General features: G+C 55.1%; 6 protein-coding genes across 6 annotated transcripts; 4 read left to right on the top strand and 2 right to left on the bottom strand.

The window, feature by feature from the left end:
* The first annotated feature begins 2 nt into the window (after window positions 1-2).
* On the top strand, window positions 3-2,322 carry BDY24DRAFT_403701 (uncharacterized protein). Its single transcript, XM_076642410.1, has 5 exons — window positions 3-350; window positions 489-784; window positions 876-1,035; window positions 1,109-1,339; window positions 1,446-2,322. The coding sequence occupies exons 1-5, from the start codon at window positions 159-161 to the stop codon at window positions 2,313-2,315; spliced, it is 1,749 nt and encodes a 582-aa protein (XP_076492458.1). The 5' UTR covers window positions 3-158; the 3' UTR covers window positions 2,316-2,322.
* A 198-nt stretch (window positions 2,323-2,520) lies between these two features.
* Window positions 2,521-4,918, bottom strand: BDY24DRAFT_403698 (C2H2-type zinc finger protein). Its single transcript, XM_076642409.1, has 6 exons — window positions 4,682-4,918; window positions 4,437-4,555; window positions 3,667-4,318; window positions 2,942-3,546; window positions 2,813-2,847; window positions 2,521-2,729 (listed from the first exon to the last, which is right to left on the bottom strand). Exons 1-6 carry the CDS (start codon window positions 4,871-4,873, stop codon window positions 2,722-2,724), a joined length of 1,611 nt encoding a protein of 536 aa, XP_076492457.1. The 5' UTR covers window positions 4,874-4,918; the 3' UTR covers window positions 2,521-2,721.
* A 120-nt stretch (window positions 4,919-5,038) lies between these two features.
* BDY24DRAFT_345435 (flavoprotein) lies at window positions 5,039-5,985 on the top strand (the record flags this gene model as incomplete). The annotated part of the gene is made up of 5 exons (XM_076637598.1): window positions 5,039-5,158; window positions 5,233-5,355; window positions 5,439-5,477; window positions 5,599-5,860; window positions 5,957-5,985. 5 exons carry the CDS (start codon window positions 5,039-5,041, stop codon window positions 5,983-5,985), a joined length of 573 nt encoding a protein of 190 aa, XP_076492456.1.
* Window positions 5,986-6,585: 600 nt separating this feature from the next.
* Window positions 6,586-7,715, top strand: BDY24DRAFT_403696 (uncharacterized protein). Its single transcript, XM_076642408.1, has 6 exons — window positions 6,586-6,870; window positions 6,964-6,999; window positions 7,079-7,200; window positions 7,299-7,316; window positions 7,406-7,425; window positions 7,505-7,715. The coding sequence occupies exons 1-6, from the start codon at window positions 6,669-6,671 to the stop codon at window positions 7,668-7,670; spliced, it is 564 nt and encodes a 187-aa protein (XP_076492455.1). The 5' UTR covers window positions 6,586-6,668; the 3' UTR covers window positions 7,671-7,715.
* Window positions 7,716-7,964: 249 nt separating this feature from the next.
* On the top strand, window positions 7,965-10,482 carry BDY24DRAFT_403693 (uncharacterized protein; the record flags this gene model as incomplete). Its single annotated transcript, XM_076642407.1, has 7 exons — window positions 7,965-8,366; window positions 8,497-8,901; window positions 8,987-9,183; window positions 9,258-9,433; window positions 9,521-9,680; window positions 9,755-9,926; window positions 10,002-10,482. Coding segments are annotated over exons 1-7 (1,819 nt in total), but the record flags the coding sequence as incomplete, so codon positions are not given.
* Window positions 10,483-11,210: 728 nt separating this feature from the next.
* Window positions 11,211-14,202, bottom strand: BDY24DRAFT_403690 (Zn(II)2Cys6 transcription factor domain-containing protein). Its single transcript, XM_076642406.1, has 5 exons — window positions 13,820-14,202; window positions 13,679-13,710; window positions 13,485-13,566; window positions 12,681-13,339; window positions 11,211-12,607 (listed from the first exon to the last, which is right to left on the bottom strand). Exons 1-5 carry the CDS (start codon window positions 13,916-13,918, stop codon window positions 11,617-11,619), a joined length of 1,863 nt encoding a protein of 620 aa, XP_076492453.1. The 5' UTR covers window positions 13,919-14,202; the 3' UTR covers window positions 11,211-11,616.
* Window positions 14,203-14,724: the final 522 nt, after the last annotated feature.

Here is a 14,724-nt window from a genome sequence, read left to right as displayed (position 1 = left end):
AAGAGGCGAGACCGAGCGACTTCGTTTCTCATCGAGCTGAGCTCGCACCTCTCCTTCTTTCTTTCCTCCCTCCCACCAACCACCACCTGCTTCCCCTCCCGCTTCCACGTATTGAAGCTGGGAGCGAAACACGACCTCGACCCTCCCTCCATCTCGCCATGGCCTCCTCGTCCAACCCATTCGCACGCTCGGCAAAGCGTCGAGTTCAGCCCTTTCTTCAGCCCTCCTCCTCCTCCTCCATCGCCCTCCCTGCTCCCGCTTCCTCGGTCTGGCCCTGTTCGGATCCAAGTCTTCTCTTCTACTTTGATCCCTTCTCAGAGAAGACTGGAGCCTTCAAGATCGAGTTGGAGGTGAGTGAGAGTGTTTGAAAGGAGTGAAGGGAAGGAGGTCGAGCTCAACTCTTGCCTTCCTCCCCTCGCGTCCGTTGTTGCTCCCCTCCCTCAGCGCTGATGCCTATCATGTTGCCTTCTTTTCTTCGATCGTTCCAGGCTCACACCTTGTCTAAAGGCTCTTCCTTCCCTTCCACCAACCTCATCGAACGAGCTACTCACATCGTCTTCGATCCCGACTGCGACGACAACCTCCCTCTCCGGTCGCTCCCTCTCCCTCAGCACGTCGTATCGATCCAGTGGCTTACGGATAGGACTCTTGGAAAGATCGTGCCAGAGAGGGAGAGACTCGAGGCTGGATTGGAGGTCGAGGAAGTCGAGGAGGACGAGCTCGATCAGGAGGACGAGGAGGAGGAGGAGGACGAAGAGAACGACAACAGCTCTCGGTCACTGAGGTGAGTTCTCGGTCGATTCAAAATGTCATCTCTACCTCTCCGATGCTTCAGCTCCCTGACCTCGAGTGTTTTCACTCTCAAGGCATCGCAGGGTCGCTATCTCTTCCTCGTTGAACGCGTCCGTTCACGCCCCGTCGTCCGAAGCGTGTTCTGGACAGGTGTACTCTCAACAGGAGAACAAAGATCTAGTCCGAATGCTCGCATATCGGAAAGGAACCAAGACTGATGTCTGGGTAGCGTTTTCCGCTAAGGTGAGCAGCTTCTCTTCTGTTGATCTCCTCCTAGTAACGCACACGGCAATTCTCATCTTTCTTCCTCCTGCAGTACCCCCATCGAGCTGTCCTCGCATTAAAAACACACTACTACAAGTACATAACGCAGCTGGATCGGGATGTCATCGCTTTGAGAAGGAAGGAAGGAATTTCGATCAGCAAAGGCGCCCTCGTTCGACCAGGTCGACCCGGCTGGACTGTGAAGGAGGACAACGAGCTCTTATCGATGCTAGCCTGTCGGAAGGGAACTCAGGCTTCCGTCTTCCGAGCCTTCTCGAAAATGGTTCGTCCCTTTTCTTCGCTCAAGTTGGTCGCGTCTATTTCTCACGAACGGAGGGCCGACCTTCATGTTTGATCTCCCGTCCCCACCCCCCCTTTCCTTGACGAAGCACCCCACTCGTACTCCTACTGCAATCCGAGGTCGACACAAAAAACTCAGGCGGAGAGAAGAGAGGGATCAGGAGGAGGAGGATGACGTTGAGGAGGAGGAAGAGGAGGACGATGCGAGCTCGCCCTCTCAGAGCTCCGTTCCTGCCGCTCCGTCGTCAAGACTCGCTAGTCGGAGGGAGAGTTCTCGGCGAAATCAACAAGAACCGTCGAAGCGGAGGAGGATCGATTCACCGCCTCGTCGAAACGCCGTCGCGTCCTCGTCGAGGGTCACTTTGGATCACCACCCTCGATCCCATCGTCCCTCCCTTCCTTCCTCCTCTCGAGCCTTCACATCTACCTCGAAACCTCCTCATCATCCCTCCCGTTCTTCCCTCCCGGACTCTCTTCGTCAATCCACTCAAGATCAACCTCGTCGCTCCACCTCCCCTTTAACCTCCGCGTCTCCCTCGCCAGCTCCGGAATCAGTCCCTCCTCCTCCTCCTCCAATCCCTACCCTATTTTCTCGGCTCCCTTCCCCCGAGATCCAAAACCTCGAACCTCCTTCCTTCCTCACCCTCGGAGCTCGACCTTCCACCTCCTCTCCCTCCTCGAACTGGTGCTACTTCTGCGGCTCGAACCAACAGCCGCAACCCACCTTCGCTACCCTCGCTCTAGCCGCCAAGAGCCTCGACGACGACAGGGAGATCGTCAGAGTTCCCGGGAGGCTCGCCTGCTGGACGTGCGAGAAGGTCTACACGACGAGGGTCGTTCACGGGAAGAGGTTGGCGGAGGGAGTGAAGGAGATGGGAGAGTTGGAAAGGTTGGCTTGGGTGACGGGGGAGTTGGTGAAGAAGGGGATGCAGGAGAGGGAGTTTAGGGTTTATGGGTGAGAGGTGTAGTGAGGAGGTGGGCCGTTCGAAACTGAGAGGGAGGGAGGGAGAGGGAGACGCGTCCAAGGAGGTTGGGAGAGGGAACGGCGTCGGATCTGGGTGTTGCATCTTCTTTCCATAGTTTAATTTTCTCTTTTCTACTTCGACGTACAGTATCGAACTGCTGGTCTACGCGTACTGTCCTTGCGAAAGAAGGACGCGTCCATTTGAGGAAAGAAGAGAAAGCGATCAAATCGATGGTAAGAAACGCAAGCATAAACGAAGGGCAGGAGGTAGTAAAAGATCAAGCAAAGAACACACGAAAGGAGGTGGTTGGGTAAGAAGTGAGAGTGAAAGATCATGAAACGAGAGGGGTACGAAGAGAGAGAAAGAAAGAAACCGAGCGACCGAGGTGAGCGTTCTCCATCTACTGGACTGTAGGAGCGAAAAGAACGGAAAAGAGGGGTCGTCAGTACATGTTCGAGAGGGATGAAGGGTAGAGGGAGGGTGGAACAAACGAAGATGATCTCGCCAATGCTTCTGGGAGTTGTGACTGAGGAGAAACGAAAGTCGAACGGAAAAACGATGGTCAGCTCTCAACCCTCTCCTTCCTTCCACCACCCAAGTCCAACGAAAGCGATACGCACATGAAACCAGTCTTCATCTTGAAGTGCTCCCTCTGCTGCATCGCCCTATACGGGTTCTTCGTCGCGTTCCTCGCCTCTCCCTTGTTCCTAGCCTTGATCACCTCTCCTCCCTCTCCGTTGTTTCCGAACCCTCCTCTCCTCGAAATCAGACCCTGATCCGTCTTATCGGTGATGTTCCTCCTAGGTCCAGGCTCAGGAGCCTCCCTGGGTTGGGAAGGTCGCTGGTTGTAGTACCTCTGGAGCGATCGGTGACCGATTCGACGACCGGAGGGAAGGACGAGTTCGAGAGCCTGAGGATCGTATCGGATCTGATCCGAGTCCGAGAGGGAGGAGGACGAAGAGTAGGAAGATTCTCCGTCCGAGTCGGAGCCGTCGTCGTCCTCGTCATTGTCGGATCCCTCCTGCATAACGACCTCGGGTTCCTCGTCGTCGCCGTTCTCGTTCTCGGCGTCCATGTCCTCGTCCTCCCATTCCTCGTCGATAGGAGCGATGGTCTTGACGGCTCTTCGTCGACGGTGACGACGTTTGGCCGAGTCGGGGTAGGAGGATCGGAAGTCGTAGTACTCGGAGAGTTCCATTCGAGCGGACTCGGTGTCGTAGGCGAGCTGGAGGAAAACGAGAGGAAGACGCGTCGAACGAAATCGAGTCAGCTTCGTCCTTCGAGTTCCAACACCAACTCCAAACCCTCTCATGAGGTAGAAATGAGGTATAGAGACGGTACTAACCTTGCAGTGACTCTTGTCGATCATGTGCTTCCTCACAGCGTCCATGCTCTTGTACTCCTTTCCCTTCCCGTTGCAGTAGAGACACACGTTTCCGATGGCGACCTTCTCACTCAGGTAGAGGATGAGTCCTGGGACGTCGATGAGGTACTCCTGATCCGGAACGAAGAATCCATGAGCGAGAGCCATGTGTTCGAGGGTGTCCTCCTGGGTCTCTCCAGCGTGCGAGCAGAAGAGACACGACGTCGGCGTGAGCCTCGTTCGAGCGAAGGCGATTTTGGCGTCGATCGACTGGGTGATCTCCTCCTCGGTAGCGTCGGCCTCGATGGTGAGAGTGGGAGCTCCAGGGACGGGTTGGTTGGGAGCGTAGGAGTCGAACGAGGGGACAAGGGAGGTGGTGGTGGGCTGAACGAAAGGAGCGGGAGTAGCGGTGGAGGAAGAGTTGGAAGGACCGGCTCCGGGAGTGGAAGTGGAAGCGGTAGGAGGAGGAGCGGGTCGAGGAGTGGTAGGATCGTAGGAGGGGACTTCGTCCTTCTCGACTTCCGACGCGAGGAGACCTCCTCGAAGGAGTCGAGTGGCTTCCTTGAGTTCGACGTCTCGATGTTTCTTGGACTCGACGTGGGTTCGGTAGGCTCCCTGAGAGGCGAAGGATTTGCTGAGCGGCGGAACCGAAGGTGAAAAGGATATCAGAGCAGAAAGAAGAGTCGAGTCAGCGATCGGAAGCGAGAAAGAAGGTCAAGGGGAGGAAGAGGTGGAGGATGAGGTCGACTCACGCGCAAAGGTTACAAGTCTCTCCGTGCTTAGTAGCGGTAACGGCGTTCTCGTTCCTTCGCTCGATGACCTTCCTGTTGAAGAGAGCGGCGGTGACAGGAGGAAGAGTAGCGACTCGTCTCTGAAGAAGGGGAGAAGAGGAAAGGAAAGAGAGGGAAGGGGAGTCAGCTTCGTCTGACCTTTGCGAGCTGATTCCTCGTCTCCCTAGAAAGCTATCGACCCCAAATTTTCGCGAGAGCTTACTTACTTTCATGTTATACCTATGCCAGTCCGAGGTCATGTGATCTCGTTGTTCGGTGGGTGTATAGAAAGCGACTTGGCAATTAAGGCACGTAAACCTATCCCCTGCTTCGAGCTCTGCTGCTGAGACGACTGAGGGTCCTCCTGAGTTGAGGTTGATCGCAGCCGGAGGAGGCGCGTCCATGTCGATGGTAGCCATCTTGAAAGAAGAAAGGGAGGGGGTTGGAAAGGGGAGGGGTGGTGGTGGTTGGGAGGAGAAAGGGAGAGCTCGAATGGTCAGCGAATTTTGAAGTCTTTCGAGGACTCCGGACTTCTTTCGTTTCCACCATCCGTCATCTTTCATTTTTCTCAAACGATCTCTTCAATGGCTCAACAGTTCGAGGCTTCAACCCCTAGGATCGAGGGAAACACCCATGTTTTGATCATCACGACGGGGAGTGTAGCGTCCATCAAGTTGCCTCTCATTGTCGAGGAGCTCGCAAAGGTCAGCCCTCCTCCCCTCCTTCCTTCTCTCTTTTGATCAGCGAAAGCTCACGACTTTGATCTCGATTTCTACAGACCTCTAGGATCTCAATCCAGGTCATCGCTACCGAGGCTTCCTTGACGTTCTACGACGCTGAGGAGGTGACACGAGCTTCAGGAGGAAAGGTCAAAGTCTGGCGAGATCGAGATGAATGGGAGGTGAGCTCGGCCGTTCTCTCCTCTTCCTTCTATCATCTCCGAAGCTCACTTGCTTCGGCTTGCCCTGTTATCTGTCTTGTCAGAACTGGAGCAAGGTTGGAGACCCAATTCTTCACATCGAGGTTCGTTCAACCCTTCCTTCTCCTAATCCTCCCTCCTTCTCTTCGAGCTCACATTCTCTTCGCTTCCCTCTTTCATTTTCTCATCCGTTTGTCCTCGCCAATCCCTTTCTGAACCATACAGCTTCGACGTTGGGCCGATGTCGTCCTCATCGCTCCTTGCTCAGCAAACACACTCGCCAAAATCGCGGGAGGGATCTGCGACAACCTCGCGACCTCCCTCCTTCGAGCCCTCTCCCCTTCCACGCCGACCTACCTCTTCCCAGCCATGAACACCTTCATGTGGGAACATCCTCTCACGAGCAAGCAGATCAGGGTGGTCGAGCAGGAGATTGGGTATAAAGTCGTTGGACCTGTGGGGAAAGCGTTGGCTTGCGGTGATGTTGGTGAGTCGGGTCGCGTTTCTTACCGCTCAGCGGCTGCTCGAGGTGTCGTCGAACACTACGAAGCTGACTGATGGTTCTTATCTTCCTGACTCACAGGTATGGGAGCTATGACTGAGTGGAAGTGAGTCCGACTGAAGAGAGCTGAGAGGCCACGAACGCGTCGAGCTCGATCTGACCAAACCTCTCTCTCTTCCTTTCCCTTCTTCTTCAACCCTTCTCAGAGACATCGTCCAACTCGTCCTCACCAACCACTCTCCCTCCTCCCTTCCAACAACTACCCTCCCTCCTTCAACACCCTCCGCTCCCACTACCGCCCTCCGAGCTCCTCTCCCTCCTCCCTCACCCTCCATCATCTCTCGAATCATCACCGTCGACCACGCCCCAGCACCCCCACCTACCCTTCCTTCCCCCGAGGAACTCCTCACTCAATCTCGTCACCCTCTGCACCTCCCTCTCGTCCTCATCGAGAAACTCCAATCCCAACGCGTCCTTCCCTCGACTCTCGTCCACAACCCAGGCAAACCCGACGCGACTGGAAACGAGCGAAGGAAGTTCTTCTTCGTTCCCGACAGACTGGACGAGGCCCAGCTGAAGGGTTTGGGAGAGGCGCTGGGGACGAAGGAGGGCTGGGGAGGAGAGGAGGAGAGCGAGGAGGGAGGGTTCGTTGGTGGGGAGTTGAAGTGGCAGGAGGGAGAAGGAGCGAGGTGGCTGAGGGAGAAGTTTACCGTGTCGGCCCCTTTGGTTTGATCTTGGTATTTATGAGGTATGTAACTGTCAGTTGCTCGAAACGAGAAGTGAGTAACTCAAAATGAGGAGCAGCGGAGGCACTTCGGCGAGCCATTTCTTTTCCTTCGACTCAGCCTCAATCGTTCTCGGTCGCTCTCCACCAACCATCACCATGCCTGGAACAGATAACTTCAACGGAACTTTGGGTGCGAACGGAGGCTTTGTCACTACCGGTCCTATGGGAGGAGAGATGAAGATCTTGTACGTGCTCAGAGAAAAGCTAGGTGCGCTCGATCCACTGCTTCCTGGCTTTCTTCGAGCCTCCACCTCCCCTCCTCTTGTGATCTGACCTCTTTTCTGTTCTTCGCTGAATCCAGATACACACGACTCGGTTCTCAAAGCTTTCTCGTACGGTGAGCCTCTCGTTCTTCCTCGTCTTTGAACTTTCCGTCTCGCTCGTTTCTCAACGCTTTCGTTCTCTTGCTCCCGAAGTCAACACCCCTCAATTCTCCATGTACTCTCTATCCATCCTCGACAAGTACGTCAAAGCCAAGATGGGAAGGAAGGACGCGACGCCTGACTCAGTTGGGAGGAAGTTGGATTTGGTGCAGAAGGTAAGCTCGACTCGACGTTCTTCCCTTGAGAAGTTCAGAGGAAGCTCGAGACTGACAGAAGTCGTTTTTTTTATTTATTTTGAAATCGGATTCCGAAGGACGTGTCGCTGATCAATGTGAGTCCGCGGTGCAAAGGCGGGGGATAGATGCGTTTGAGGAGCTGATCGGTTTGGCGCGTCCCCGTATCTTTCTCTGTTTCTTGTAGCCTCTGGACTTCTCTTCTAGGTGGGTCAAACGTCTTCGACTCCTTTAATTCGTGCTCTTGTCTACTGACGTTGTTTCTTCTTCGACAATTCAACGAAAGCTTTCGAGACGTCCGTTACGCGAATCGACTCCCTCCCTCCATCCTCTTCCCTCTCGACGCGGAATCGACCGTCTCTCCATCCAGCTTGGATCAGAACACCTCTTGGCACCAAGAAACTAACGTTCCGGTCAAGATACTGCACGAGAAGGGCTACGGAGGAGTCTAATGGGCTCCTCTCGTCTCCTGAGTCTCGACGCGTCGAATAACGACCCTTTCCCGATTATGATGATGGTTGCTGCTTCTGGAGTGTCTCGGATTGGAAGGAGATGATCATCACAGCTGATCCGACCTGATAGCACCAGACAGGCCCTGGAAAGGATGTTAATCTCGGCGGCAGATCGGTTGACTCTCGAGTATCCTCGGGCTGATTGATCTGGCTTTCTGGGGAGGTATGGCGTTCGAAATTGAGCAAGAGATAATCTTACTACAGGCCTCATGAGCCCTGAGGTTTATTTATTTACCACCGTCAACGGACGTATGTAAAATCTCGGTACCAAACTTCGCTTGATCAAACACGGAGGAAGACGAAGCGTCGCCTCTTCCCTCTCTCCGTCCAACATCTCCTTCCTTCCTCCCGGATGCGATTCTGCTCCGCTCTTTCCTGAGAATTTCCCTCATCCATTTCCCTATCAGCATGTCTACTTCACCCACCCTCGAAGCCGTCGTAAAGCAGTCCGACGAGCGTTCTCCCCAACTCGACCTTCCTCCTCCTCCTCTTCCTTCAGCTTCCTCCTCCCCATCCAAAGTCCCTCCTCCTCCTCTGCCTCCCTCGTCGTTCATCTGGCCGTTCTCGGATCCGAGTCTCGTCTTCTACATCGATGAGTTCTCCGCCAAAGCTGAATCTCTTCGAAAGAACTTGGAGGTGAGTGGCAAACGAAGGATGGAGGAGAAAGAAGGGCAATCGTGTTGAGCTCGAGCTCGTTTCCCTGTTCGTCTCTCTTTGGTTCTCTGACGTCTTCCCCCCTTCTTCTGCTTTTCATTTCTTTTCACAGAGACGAGCAACAGCTTCTGGCCTCCTCTTTCGTATCACCACCGCCCCAACCGAAGCTTCTCACGTCGTCTTGGACTCCAACTGCAACGACAACGCTTCCCTTCGCTCCCTCGCTCCTCCTCAACACGTCGTCTCTCTCGACTGGTTGAAAGACTCTTTCTTCGAGGAGAAGGGTCTTGAAGAGGAGGAGTACTCTCTAAGGATAGAGCAGGGTACCGAGCAGGCAGAGGAAGCAGAGGGGGAGGAGGACGAGGACGAGGACGCCTTCGTTGGACTGCCGGCGTACGCCTCGCACGCCAAAGGAAGCTGGATCGTCAAGGAGGAGAAGGAATTCATCCGCTTCCTCGCTTCGGATCCTCAGAGGGACGCCGAAGGACGCTCGATCTTTCGTCAGTACCAGAGCAGTGTGAGTCTAACTGCGACCAATCGAGAAAGGTCCCAGCAACTCACTCACCTTCCTCGGCCTTGGTCCCTTTCCTTTGGTTCGGCAGCATCCCTCTCGAACTGTTCCTGCTTACAACAGCTACTACTTCAAGAGGAAGGACGTCCTCGATGCGAAGGTTGCGAAACTCAAAGCTGCTTCCAACGGTCAACCCATAGTCTACGAGCATCCGAAGATCGTTCAGGAGGAGCTCGACGAGAAATCGGTTGGAGGAAAGGAGAACGAGGACGCGCCGGTTCCCTTTGTGTGGGTTTCCAGGTCTTTCTCACAGCTCGAACCGATAACTAATCTCTGATCGCTTTCTTCTCTTCACATGGCAGCAAAACGAGAGCCGACCCGACCAGAGCTTCCCCGACACCTCCCTCCGTTCCCAAGGCTTCCAAGTCGCAGTGCCCTCGTCGAGCCTGCTCTAACTGTGACGTCCATCAGGCTACAAGTTGGCATCGCATCAAGGGGAGAGACGAGTGTTGGTTCTGCCGCTCCTGTTACGACTGCTGTGGGTCTCCTTCTGGTTTCTTCACTCCCCCTTCTCCCTCCCTCCACGTCGACTCGCTGACCCCAACCTCTCTTCTTGGTCTTGTAGGGCGCCGAGCGAACCAGACCAACCCTGGTTCAGAAGATCGAGCTCTTGCTCGCAAGAGAAGGCCTGTTCTCGGAGAGAGGGCTGTAGACTCCTCGGATCTCTCTGAGCTCGAGGATTCGACTTCAGACGCGTCGTCGGATTCCGACGACTCTCAATCCCGGTCAGTTCAAGATCCCTTTCCCTCGCATTCCCTCCCATAACTGTACTGACCCTGTTTTATTGCGTTCGCTTCAGATCTTCATCTTCGTCTGAACACGCAGTCCTCCCAAAGTCGTTCCGATCCGAAAAACGGAGAGGGAGAGAGAAAGCGAAAGAGTGGACGAAGGAGGAAGAGGACGACTTGGTCAGATTGCTCGCTCGTAGGAAGGGATCGTTGGCTCAAGTTTGGAGATCTTTCTCTGTTCAGGTTGGTTGTTTTCTCTCTTTTCTTTCGAGACGTCTCCAACTGACCTGATCGCCTTCTTCTTTGCTCTCCTTCAAGCATCCCCGCCGAAGTTCTGAATCGACGAGAAAACGCCATGGAACCCATAGAGCACGATTCAACCAGAAGGTCGCCGCGTTCCAGAGGAAGGAAGGGAAGAAGTCGACGAGACCGGCAGCCGTCTCGGAATCGGAGGAGCTCGAGGACGACGAGTCGATGGGAGGAGAGGAGGAAGCCGAGGAGAGCAGCCATCCGAAAACTTCGACGTCGATTTCATCGCCAAAACGATACGCCGTCGATAGGAAACGTCCTCAGGAACCCGAGGCTGAATCGTCGAAGAGAAGGAGGGTCGAGGCTCCCTTCACCGCCGTCGCATCTTCGTCCCACCCTTCGAGTTCGAACCACCACCACCACTACCCTCAGCAGCAGCAGCACTCCTCGTTCCCTTCGACCTCCTCGAGTGGCTTTGCATCCGGTTCCAACTACTCCCTCAATCAACCTCGTCCTCCTCTCCCTTCCTTCTCTCGACGCGTCGCTTCAGCGTCGTCGTCCTCTTCGACCCGCAACGCAGCTCCATCTTCTTCCCACTACCGTCCTCCTCCCCTCACTTCCACTCAACCCGCTCCTCCTCTACAGCCTCCTCCTCCTCTTCCCGAAGCCGACTCCTCGTCCGAAGAAGAGCTGGAACCCTCGTCCTTCCTCGAGCTCGGGGTCAAACCCTCCTCCCTCCCTCCCTCCTCTCCCTTTTGCTTCTTCTGCGGCGAATCAGTCTCGGATACGTTCAAGGAACTCTCTCTCGCTGCCAAGAACCCCGCTACGGGAGAAGTCCAGAGAGTTCGAGCGAGGCTGGCGTGTGACGTGTGCGAGTCGAGTTGGGAGAAGAGGGTTGTGAAGGGGAAGAAGCTTGGGGTGGGAGTAGCGGAGATGGGAGAGTTGGAGAGGCTGGCTTGGGTTACGGAGGTGCTGATCGAGAAGGGTTTAAAGGTCAGGGAGCGCAGGGTCAAGGGGTGGAATTGGGCAGGAGGGAGGTGAGGAGGGTGGTTCGACGTCTGTTTTGCTTTCGAGTTGCTTCGTTTCGTTTCGTTTCGTTGACTCTTCTTTCTCTGTGCTCGCTTTGCTCTATCTCTTCTCCTCGGCCTCTCCTATACTTAGTAATGACCCTTTATGCCACAACCTTTCTCCTGTTTCGATGCTCCTTCTTCTTGTCGAGCGAAGGCTGGCGACGCGATTCCCTTTCCTCGAACGCGCAGACCAGGTTGAGAGATGAATCTTCAGTTCGTATCATGATAGGCTATGAGATGGGATGAGAGAGCATAAACGATCGTACGTTTCGATCCGTTGAAGGCGGGTGACCGTGAACAAAGTAGAGTCAAAAGGAGCGAGGGAGAGGCGAAGAGACGGTCTGAAAAGGCTAGCTTCAAAGTTGACGAGTCGGGAGAGAGAGAGAGAGAGAGAGAGAGAGATGTACAGATAGGGAAACGCGAAGCAAAAGCAAACTTGGACTCTAGCGCGACAAAAGAGGAAGAAACGAAAGTGGGTAGTCCGAGAAAATGAGTAATGTGGGAGAGATGAAACAGGTCGTGGTTTTGAGAGTTGAGATGCAAATATGAGAGGGAGATAAACGATGATGGACATGTAGAAGAGGAGAGAAGGAAAGAGCTCTAGTACTGCGATGCTACGAGGTTGGAGGAGGAGGAGGGGCAGGAGGACCGGGAGGAGGGGGAGTGTAAGAAAACAACGAAGAAATGGGAGGGAGATCGGGACCTGCTCCTCCTCCAGCACCCTCCTCCGACACTCCTCCTACTTCCCGACCTTCCACCAAGGGGAATCCTCCGAAAGGCTTCGAAGGAGCAGGTCCAACGACTCCTGAACCCGACGCGTAGGCGGACGACGTTCCAGTTCCCGGTCGAGATCCCCACCCGAAGTCGCTTCCTCGACTTCCTCGGCTCGCATCCTCCCTCCAGGTGTCGCCTCCGAACGAGCTAGCTCCTGAGATGCTGCTTCCTGCGAGCGAGCCTCTCGCGGCGTAGGACTGAAGGCCTCGACTGTAAGGGTTTCCGGAATCCTTCCTCTGCGAGGTCGACGCGTTCGATTGCTGGGAGTAGCCCGTTGAAGGTCGAGCGTAAGGGTGGGAGGAGTGCTGATTGTGAGAGTAAGGGGAGATGGGTGGTTCGTTTGGGTTGAAGGGGAGGACGAAGGGAGAAGGGAGGGTGATTCCTCCTCCTGGGTGTCGATGCGAGGAGAAAGGTCGAGCGAGACCGTCCGACGTGATGGGTCGAGGACCTTGGCTCAACGGAGGAGGAGGAGGTTGATTGGCGAAGGGTCTGAAGAGTTGATTCGCCGAAGCTGAGGAGGAGGATGTTCCTGGCCGTGACGAGGGGATTCGAGGAGGAGAGAAGCGGCCAATGGACGACGTGAGGGTCGAAATTGGAGGGAGGGTTTGGGAGTTGTCCGAGTAGGAAGGATCGGAGGGAGTCGATGGGTGGGAAGGGATGTGAGGACTGGGGAGAGGCGGACGTCCTGGAGACGAGGGTCGACGCGACCGAGAGGGAGGAGGGGAGTCTGTAGCTGCTGAGGGATTACCGGAGCTTCCCGAGAAGGGCGACATGGGTCGAATGGCAAGGAGGGAGATGACCAGGTAGGCTCGTGAGTAAGTGTTTGGATCCCTGAAGAAGAGAAAGACGACATGATCAGCTTGAGATCGCGATAAGGAGTCGAAAGGAAGCGAAAAGGGCTCACCTGAGGTCGAGTCCAGCTCCTTGACCGACGTGCATCCTCAAATTGAAGTCCTCCCAGCTCCCGTCTGCTCTCCTCACCGACACATCTCTCGCAGGAAACGACGTTCCTGCTACTGGCGACTCCAACATCGACTCTGACGACTGCTCTATCCATACTACAGCCTCTTGGGCCGTCGTCAATCTCATCCCTGACGAAAGACCCGTCATCAACCAGACTCGATCTGGCTCGAGCGCCTGAACGTCCTCTCCTGAAAGGATGGTACCGAGCCAGTGCTGCCTGAGCGTCGACGAGGGTCGTCCAAGGATGGGAGAGGAGGAGTCCGAGCTTCGAATCATGGTGAAGTCCATGGTGCTGAAGACGGTCAAGATCCGTTGTTGCGAGGGAGGTTCGGGAGGAGGGGAGGGAGCTGAGAGGGAGAAGTCCGAAGGGAAGATGCTGTATCCTGAGCGATTGTTAGGGAGGGGAGGTTGAGGTGGTCGTTGATAAGGAGTCTGGTGAGAGTTGTGAGGAGAGGGACGACCGAGGTTGTGAGGGTTCGTCGAGGAGAAGGAGGGAGAGGTCGAGGTCGAGGAGGTGGGTTTGGGGCGAGAGCGTGCACTCGAGGTCGAGGATGGACCTCCTGTATTCGCTGAGAGCTTTGGACGACCTCTCTTTTTTTGCTGTAGAAAAAAAGAAGAGCGAGAAGGTTCAAGGGGTAAGTAGGAGTTTGAGCCCGATCGACCAGACAGGAGGCTTCCTCGAGGAAGGAGGAGGAGGTGCGTCGGCGCTTCAAGAAGGAAGGAGAATTCGGCAGGTTGAGCTCACCGGAACGTCGACACACTGATCCTCCTTGTTCAGGGACGAGCACCTCTTGCACGGTCTTCCGTCGTCGCAAGCGAGATGAGCTCTGATAGAGAGAAGAGGAAGAAAAGGAAGAGCGAGGAAGGAAGGTCAGCCAAACGGCTTCCGTTCCTTCGGTTTTTACTCCTTCTCTTCGGTGAAATCTTGGTTGTACTGACCTTTTGCATGGACCGCAAGCAGCCGTAGAAGTCTGTAGAAGGATTCGAACGAGAGAAAGAGATCAGCGCCTGTTTCGGATGGATCGCTTGGGCAGATCTTCCACCAAGAAGACGGAAAGGAAAGAGTCAAGCTCAACCGACCTTGTTCACTCGATGTCGAACGACGGGAGGCTTCTCCTCCCACGTCGAAGAAGGTCCAGCTTGAGATCCATACGAGCCGGAGGGAGCTTGTCCTTCCATCCCAGGAAGAAGAGAGACGGTGGGGTAGGGAGGCGTCGAGCGGGAGGGGTGCGAAGGGAGAGAAACGAAGGTGGGCGTTCAACGAAGGGCGCTACGTCCGAGTTTGGGGATCCCTGTTCGCTCCTTTTGGGTATCGTTACTTTGAAGAATAAGGATCTAGGTGATCCGGAGCGAAAGGAGGAGGAGAAAGGAGAAGGGGACGAAGGGAGGGCACCGACAAAGAAAGCGAAGGACGAGGAGGGGAGGGAGGAGTGGTCGTTGGAGGCGAGAAGAGGACAGACAGGTGCGATCTCCGAGTAAACAAAGTTTGGGTGCTCTTTTCTCCCTTTTAGCCTCGAAGCTTCTTCATTCCAAACCTCCCCAAGCTCCTTGTCGTCAACCATCTCGACATCGCGAAAAAGTCCTCGAGGAAAACGACAGAGAACGGGAGGGGAGAAAGCCCTCGTTCGAGTTCGAACAAAGCCTGGGAGAGGAGTGAAAATTCTCGGAGGTGCTCCTATGGATCCGCAGGTGAAGTCGGATTGTCTCTAGCAGATTTTCGGGACGCGAACAGAGGGAAATCCGGCTTGTTTTCCTTGTTCCGTCCCGCCGTTTCCCCTTCAAACTCACCCCCAACTATTCCTCCGACCAAGCTCTTCCGCCTTGAACCTTCGTACAAATCCCCCTAACTTCTGCTTGCTGCTGACCCCCATTTCGCTAGGTCTAAATTAACAACAACCCGCTAGTCCCGTCTCTTTGGGTCGCGTCTCTCTGACAGTTTGCTTCTCTGGGTGAGACGAAACACAATCCATGAGTCCACATGCTGC

The sequence above is a fragment of the Mrakia frigida genome (genome assembly GCF_051309035.1).
Source record: "Mrakia frigida strain ATCC 22029 unplaced genomic scaffold BDY24scaffold_47, whole genome shotgun sequence".
In the NCBI taxonomy this organism is placed as follows: domain Eukaryota; kingdom Fungi; phylum Basidiomycota; class Tremellomycetes; order Cystofilobasidiales; family Mrakiaceae; genus Mrakia; species Mrakia frigida.
This window is presented reverse-complemented; position numbering and strand designations above follow the sequence as displayed.

Coding starts and splice junctions, on each gene's coding strand:
- BDY24DRAFT_403701 (XM_076642410.1), top strand. CDS start 159: ATGGCCTCCTCGTCCAACCCATTCGCACGCTCGGCAAAGCGTCGAGTT. Junction 351..488: donor CCTTCAAGATCGAGTTGGAG/GTGAGTGAGAGT, acceptor CGATCGTTCCAG/GCTCACACCTTGTCTAAAGG. Junction 1,036..1,108: donor GGGTAGCGTTTTCCGCTAAG/GTGAGCAGCTTC, acceptor TTCCTCCTGCAG/TACCCCCATCGAGCTGTCCT.
- BDY24DRAFT_403698 (XM_076642409.1), bottom strand. CDS start 4,873: ATGGCTACCATCGACATGGACGCGCCTCCTCCGGCTGCGATCAACCTC. Junction 4,319..4,436: donor GAGACTTGTAACCTTTGCGC/GTGAGTCGACCT, acceptor TCCGCCGCTCAG/CAAATCCTTCGCCTCTCAGG. Junction 2,848..2,941: donor AAGATGAAGACTGGTTTCAT/GTGCGTATCGCT, acceptor GTTTCTCCTCAG/TCACAACTCCCAGAAGCATT.
- BDY24DRAFT_403696 (XM_076642408.1), top strand. CDS start 6,669: ATGAGGAGCAGCGGAGGCACTTCGGCGAGCCATTTCTTTTCCTTCGAC. Junction 6,871..6,963: donor CGTGCTCAGAGAAAAGCTAG/GTGCGCTCGATC, acceptor CGCTGAATCCAG/ATACACACGACTCGGTTCTC. Junction 7,000..7,078: donor TCTCAAAGCTTTCTCGTACG/GTGAGCCTCTCG, acceptor TTGCTCCCGAAG/TCAACACCCCTCAATTCTCC.
- BDY24DRAFT_403690 (XM_076642406.1), bottom strand. CDS start 13,918: ATGGAAGGACAAGCTCCCTCCGGCTCGTATGGATCTCAAGCTGGACCT. Junction 13,711..13,819: donor TTCGACATCGAGTGAACAAG/GTCGGTTGAGCT, acceptor ATCCTTCTACAG/ACTTCTACGGCTGCTTGCGG. Junction 12,608..12,680: donor GGAGCTGGACTCGACCTCAG/GTGAGCCCTTTT, acceptor TCTCTTCTTCAG/GGATCCAAACACTTACTCAC.